Genomic DNA, 7,500 nt, shown 5'->3' on the forward strand with positions numbered 1-7,500 from the left:
ATTACAGGCCAATCTCAAAGCTGTCACCACTGGCGAAAATACTTGAAACCCTTGTGAGTGAACAGCTTAAAGATTTTTTATATACCAGCTCTATTTTATCAACGTACCAATCGGGCTTCAGGAAGAAGCACAGCACAATTACAGCAGCCATGAAGATTTTAAATGACATCACTGAAGCCCTTGACAAAAAAAACAGCACTGTGTCTCACTTTTTATGGATCTCTCTAAGGCTTTTGATACAGTTGATCATGCTATACTGAGGCAGAGATTGTCAAGTGTAGGTCTTTCAGAGCATGCAGTTGCATGGTTTGTTAACTATCTGTCTGATAGAACTCAGTGCACTCAATTTGAAGGGCTCATGTCTGTAAAATTTTCTGTCTTCAATGGTGTGCCCCAAGGCTCTGATCCCCTCTTATTCACTATTTATATAAATAATTCAGACAAAAAATGTGCAAAATTCGCAACTTCACTTTTATGCTGATGATATTGTTATTTATTGTTGTACCTCGTCTCTCACAAAAGCTTTCGAGAACTTGCAAACTGCTTTTTATACTGTTCAACATACCTTGTGTCAATTGAAGCTTATCCTCAATACTGACTAAACTAAACTAATGGTGTTTTCTAAAGCAAGAAATAGACCTCTGAACCTTTCACCTATTTCTACCTGTCAGGGCAACGAGATTGAGACTGTAACCTCATATAATTAAATATCTTGGAATTTTAATTGATGACGGACTCTCTTTTAAATTGCATATTCAACCATTTACAAAACAATTTAAACTGAAGTTGGGATTTTATTTTAGGAATAAGGCCTGTTTTTCTTTTGAAGCCAGAAGGAGGCTAGAATCAGCTACATTTATGCCTTTACTAGACTATGGGGATATTTTATATGTGAATGCTTCCACTCAGTGTTTGAGATCAATTGACGTGGAGCATTGAGATTTATTTTAAACTGTAAAACCTTTACGCACCACTGCACTTTGTATACCAGGGTTGGCTGGCCTTCTCTAGTCACTCGTAGGCTCAGTCACTGGTTTACAAAGCCATTTTGGGTTTACTGCTATTTTATTTGGGGTTTTTTATTGTTCAGAAATGAGGTGGGTCGTCTCTTCGTTCGCTGGACTTTATCCTGCTAACTGTTCCAAATGTCCGAACTGATTTTGGTAAAAAGGGTGTCACGTTCTGACCAGTAAAGGGGTTATTGGTTATTGTAGTTTGGTCAGGACGTGGCAGGGGGGTATGAAGTATATGAAGTATGAAGCTCTATACACATGGTTGGCAGTTAAGCCTGAGAGGCAGCCCCAATAAAAAAAAAATTGGGGTGATGCACACGGACAGATCGGCGGAGCCGAGGATGGAACCAGAGCCAGTCGGGGTAAAATTGGAGGTGAGCGAAGCAGAGACTGTAAAGGAGTTGATGGGAAAATTGGAGGAGAAAGGGATGAGAGAGCTGCTGTGTTGGTGTTTTAGGCACGACATTCGCCCTACAGAGCGTGTCCTCAAATTGATGTCACCTGAGCCAGCTCTCCATACTTGTCTTCAGGTGCGTGCTAGCCGTCTGGTGAAGATAGTACCAGGCCCACGCACCAGGCCTCCAGTGTGTCAGCCCAGTCCAACTCGTCCTGTTCCCGCTCCTCGCACTAGCCTTGAGGTGCGTGTATTCAGTCTGGGTATCCAAAGCCAGTCCCACGCACCAGCCTTCCAGTGCGTCAGCCCAGTCCAACTCGTCCTGTTCCTGCTCCTCGCACTAGCCTTGGGGTGCATGTCTCCAGTCTGGTACCTCCACTACCAGCCCCACGCATCAGGCTTTCAGGTCGCAGTCCCCATCCAGAGCTTCAGACGACAGTACCCCGTCCAGAGCTTCCGACGACAGTACCCCGTCCAGAGCTTCCGGCAATAGTGCCTCGTCCAGAGCTTCCGGCAACAGTACCCCGTCCAGAGTGACCGACGACAGTGCCCTGTCTAGAGATGGCCCACAGTCAGGAACCAAGAGAGACGGCCCACAGTCCGAAACCGAGTGAGACGGCCCACAGTCCGGAACCGAGTGAGACGGCCCACAGTCCGGAACCGAGTGAGACGGCCCACAGTCCGGAACCGAGTGAGACGGCCCACAGTCCGGAACCGAGTGAGACGGCCCACAGTCCGGAACCGAGTGAGACGGCCCACAGTCCGGAACCGAGTGAGACGGCCTACAGTCCGGAACCGAGTGAGACGGCCCACAGTCCGGAATCGGCGCAGCCAGAGTCGCCCTACAGTCCGGAGCTCCCAGAATCATCCTTCTGCCCGAGTTCTACAGCGAAGTGCTTCAGCCAGAGGTATTCAGCGGGGATGGACAGGTTAGGTGGGGGACTAAGGCCAGAGCCTGAGCCACCTCCACAGTAGGAGGATTGGGGAGGGGGGGTGTAGCACGGGAACTGTCGGTGACGGCAGCCACCCTCCCTTCCTTCCCTTTAGTTTGGGGGGTTTTATTTTGTATTTATTTTTTGTGAGGTGCATCCGGGGTCTGCACCTTTGTGGGGGGGGGTACTGTCACGTCCTGACCAGTATAAGGGGTTATTGGTTATTGTAGTTTGGTCAGGACGTGGCAGGGGTATGAAGTATATGAAGTATGAAGCTCTATACACATGGTTGGCAGTTAAGCCTGAGAGGCAGCCCCAATAAAAAAAAAATTGGGGTGATGCACACGGACAGATCGGCGGAGCCGAGGATGGAACCAGAGCCAGTCGGGGTAAAATTGGAGGTGAGCGAAGCAGAGACTGTAAAGGAGTTGATGGGAAAATTGGAGGAGAAAGGGATGAGAGAGCTGCTGTGTTGGTGTTTTAGGCACGACATTCGCCCTACAGAGCGTGTCCTCAAATTGATGTCACCTGAGCCAGCTCTCCATACTTGTCTTCAGGTGCGTGCTAGCCGTCTGGTGAAGATAGTACCAGGCCCACGCACCAGGCCTCCAGTGTGTCAGCCCAGTCCAACTCGTCCTGTTCCCGCTCCTCGCACTAGCCCTGAGGTGCGTGTATTCAGTCTGGGTATCCAAAGCCAGTCCCACGCACCAGCCTTCCAGTGCGTCAGCCCAGTCCAACTCGTCCTGTTCCTGCTCCTCGCACTAGCCTTGGGGTGCATGTCTCCAGTCTGGTACCTCCACTACCAGCCCCACGCATCAGGCTTTCAGGTCGCAGTCCCCATCCAGAGCTTCAGACGACAGTACCCCGTCCAGAGCTTCCGACGACAGTACCCCGTCCAGAGCTTCCGGCAATAGTGCCTCGTCCAGAGCTTCCGGCAACAGTACCCCGTCCAGAGTGACCGACGACAGTGCCCTGTCTAGAGATGGCCCACAGTCAGGAACCAAGAGAGACGGCCCACAGTCCGAAACCGAGTGAGACGGCACACAGTCCGGAACCGAGTGAGACGGCCCACAGTCCGGAACCGAGTGAGACGGCCCACAGTCCGGAACCGAGTGAGACGGCCCACAGTCCGGAACCGAGTGAGACGGCCCACAGTCCGGAACCGAGTGAGACGGCCCACAGTCCGGAACCGAGTGAGACGGCCTACAGTCCGGAACCGAGTGAGACGGCCCACAGTCCGGAATCGGCGCAGCCAGAGTCGCCCTACAGTCCGGAGCTCCCAGAATCATCCTTCTGCCCGAGTTCTACAGCGAAGTGCTTCAGCCAGAGGTATTCAGCGGGGATGGACAGGTTAGGTGGGGGACTAAGGCCAGAGCCTGAGCCACCTCCACAGTAGGAGGATTGGGGAGGGGGGGTGTAGCACGGGAACTGTCGGTGACGGCAGCCACCCTCCCTTCCTTCCCTTTAGTTTGGGGGTTTTTATTTTGTATTTATTTTTTGTGAGGTGCATCCGGGGTCTGCACCTTTGTGGGGGGGGGTACTGTCACGTCCTGACCAGTATAAGGGGTTATTGGTTATTGTAGTTTGGTCAGGACGTGGCAGGGGGTGTTTGTTTTATGTGGTTCGGGGTTTAATGAGATATGTATTTATGTAAGAGGGGTGTTTGATTTATGTGTTCCGGGGTTTTTGGGTAATGTTCTTGTTTTGTATTTCTATGGTTTTCTATGTTGTGTATTTCTTTGTTGGCCTAGTATGGCTCTCAATCAGGAACAGCTGTACATCGTTGTTTCTGATTGGGAGTCCTACTTAGGTAGCCCTGTTTTCACCTGTCCCTTTGTGGGAAGTTGTTGTTTGCATAGCTGTGTGTGTGTGTGTGTGTGTGTGTGTGTGTGTGTGGGTGGGTGTGTGTGTGTGTGTGTGTGTGTGTGTGTGTGTGTGTGTGTGTGTGTGGGAAGCCTGCAATCCTGTTCGTTCGATCGTTTTCTTGTTTTGTTTAATTTTGTGTTCAATAAAAGTCACTATGAGCACTCGACCCACTGCACCTTGGTTCACTACGTACCACGACCGTTACAGCCAGATACTCAGTCAGTCAGTCAGATATTCAGACTGATATTCAGCCAGTCATATAATCAGTCTGTCACTCACTCTGTCAGTCACTCAGACAGTCAGATAGTCAGGCACTCACTCACTCACTCACTCACTCAGACTGGCAGTCACTCACTCACTCACTCACTCAGACTGGCAGTCACTCACTCACTCAGACTGGCAGTCACTCACTTACTCACTCAGACTGGCAGTCACTCACTCACTCACTCAGACTGGCAGTCACTCACTCACTCAGTCTGGCAGTCACTCACTCACTCAGACTGGCAGTCACTCACTCACTCACTCACTCAGACTGGCAGTCACTCACTCACTCACTCAGACTGGCAGTCACTCACTCACTCAGACTGGTTCTTATGTACTCTGCGCCATCGTCTTGGAACGCCTTACAAAATACTTTTAAACTGGAAGAACTCGTCCCGATTGGTGTTTTTAAATCACTGATGAAGGATTTTGAGGCTGATTCCCTGACCTGTCAATGTTTTTAATTTGTTGTTTTATGATTTTGTTATACTCTTGTGAATTCGATATTTTTTTACTAGATTACCTGTAGTTTTTCATGTTGTCTGTCTGTAATTTTGGAATGACTTGGTGCTGCCAATCTTGGCCAGGACGCTCTTGAAAAAGAGATTTCAAATATCAATGAGCTGGTTAAATAAAGGTTAAATAAATACAACTTTGCTCTGTTCATCTTTCCCTCAATCCTGACTAGTCTCCCTGCCGCTGAAAAATATCCCCACAGCACGATGCTGCAACCACCATGCTTCACTGTAGGAATGGTGCCAGGTTTCCTCCAGACGTAACGCTTGGCATTCACACTTGGCATTCTTGGTTTCATCAGACCAGAGAATCTTGTTTCTCATGGTCTGAGAGTCCTTTAGGTGCCTTTTGGCAAACTCCAAGCGGGCTGTCATGTCTTTTACTGAGGAGTGGCTTCCGTCTGGCCACTCTGCCATAAAGGCCTGAATGGTGGAGTGGTGCAGAGATGGTTGTCCTTCTGCAAGGTTCTCCCATCACCACAGAGGAACTCTGGAGCTCTGTCAGAGTGACCATCGGGTTCTTGGTCACCACCCTGACCAAGGCCCTTCTCCCCCGATTGCTCAGTTAGGCCAGGCGGCCAGCTCTAGGAAGAGCCTTGGTGGTTCCAAACTTCTTCCATTTTCAGAATGATGGAGCCCACTATATAGACAGGTGTGTGCCTTTCCAAATCATGTCCGATCAATTTAATTTACCACAGGTGGACTCCAATCAAGTTGTAGAAACATATCAAGGGCTCCCGAGTGGTCTAAGGCACTGCATCTCAGTGCTAGAGGCATCACTACAGACACCCTGGTTCGAATCCAGACTGTATCACAACCAGCCATCATTGGTGCACAATTGGCCCAGCGTCATCCGGATTTGACCGGGGTAGGCCGTCAATGTAAATAAGAATTTGTTCTTAATTAACTGACTTGCCTAGTTAAATAAATAAATGACCAATGGAAACAGGATGCACCTGAGCTCAATTTCGAGGCTCATAGCAAAGGGTCTGAATACTGATATCAATAAGGTATTTCTGTTTTTTATTATTTTACAAAATTTGCAAACATTTCTAAAAACCTGTTTTTCACTTTGTCTTTATGGGGTATTGTGTGTAGATTGAAGAGAGGAAAAAATATTTAATCCATTTTCGAATAAGGCTGTAATGTAATAAAATGTGGAAAAAGTCAAAGGGTCTGAATACTTTCCGAGTGCGCCGTAGCTGGCAAGTTTACTATAAAGCTACAGTAGCTGTTTCCTTGGTAACCAGGTGTGCAGTGTGTGTCGTACCGAAGCCAAACCTCCATATTTTGTCCAGGAGGAGGTGTAACGATCCTTTCTTCTTTGAGGTGACATGTTCCTCTACACCACCCCCCATACACACACACACACACACACCTCTCCTCTCATCCCTCCCTCCCTCCCTCTCTCCCTCTCTCATTCAGACAGACAGACAGACAGACAGACAGACAGACAGACAGACAGACAGACAGACAGACAGACAGACAGACAGACAGACAGACAGACTCACCAGTCGTTTGTCCTTGCCTGGAGTGTGTGTGAGTGTGAGTGTGTGTGTGAGTGTGTGTGTGAGTGTGTGTGTGAGTGTGTGTGTGCTGCGTCAGGTCTATTGTCCTGTCGATATGAAACATCCGCAGATCGTCCTCGTCCAACGCGATGTCTCCCCAAAACGCAACTGAAAAGAAAAATCTGCATCATCATCATCCCCATCATACCCATAATCCCAACATCATCCACACCATCATCTCCATCATCCCCATCCCCCATCATTACCATCATCATCCCCACCATCATCCCCATCATCCATACCATCATACCCATCGTCATCCCCATCATCCACACCATCATATCCATCATCCATGCCCACAATCATCCCCAACCCCCATAACTACCATCATCACCCCATCATCATCATCATACCCATCGTCATCCCCACCATCATCCCCATCCCCATCATTACCATCATCATCCCCATCATCATCCCCATCCCCCACCATAGCCATCATCCCCACCATCATACCCATACCCCCATCATCTCCATCATCCTCATCATCTTCATCATCCCCATCATCCCCATCATCCCCACCATCATCCCTATCATCTCTGCTCAGACCCCAACTAAGGAGCATTAAAAGTCGTGCTATAAATTCTCAGACAACCCAAAGATTCCTTGATGCCCTTCCAGACTCCCTCTGCCTACCCAAGGATGTCAGAGGACAAAAATCAGTTAACCACCTAACCGAGGAACTCAATTTAACCTTGCGCAATACCCTAGATGCAGTTGCACCCCTAAAAATTAAAAACATCTGTCATAAGAAACTAGCTCCCTGGTATACAGAAAATACACGAGCTCTGAAGCAAGCTTCCAGAAAATTGGAACGGAAATGGCGCCACACCAAACTGGAAGTCTTCCGACTAGCTTGGAAAGACAGTACTGTGCAGTATCGAAGAGCCCTCACTGCTGCTCGATCATCCTATTTTTCCAACTTAATTGAGGAAAATAAGAACAATCCGAAAT

General features: G+C 48.7%; 1 protein-coding gene across 1 annotated transcript in view; it reads right to left on the reverse strand.

Moving 5' to 3' along the window:
* Positions 1 to 6,678, reverse strand: part of LOC115188240 (dorsal-ventral patterning tolloid-like protein 1) — a gene marked incomplete at its 3' end in the record, with an annotated part of 51,008 nt that extends 44,330 nt beyond the window's left edge. The window contains 1 exon segment of the mRNA XM_029747092.1: positions 6,493 to 6,678. Coding sequence (XP_029602952.1) covers positions 6,493 to 6,613 — 121 coding nt within the window.
* Between the last annotated feature and the right edge of the window lie 822 nt (positions 6,679 to 7,500).

Source organism: Salmo trutta, unplaced genomic scaffold, assembly GCF_901001165.1.
Source record: "Salmo trutta unplaced genomic scaffold, fSalTru1.1, whole genome shotgun sequence".
NCBI lineage: Eukaryota > Metazoa > Chordata > Actinopteri > Salmoniformes > Salmonidae > Salmo > Salmo trutta.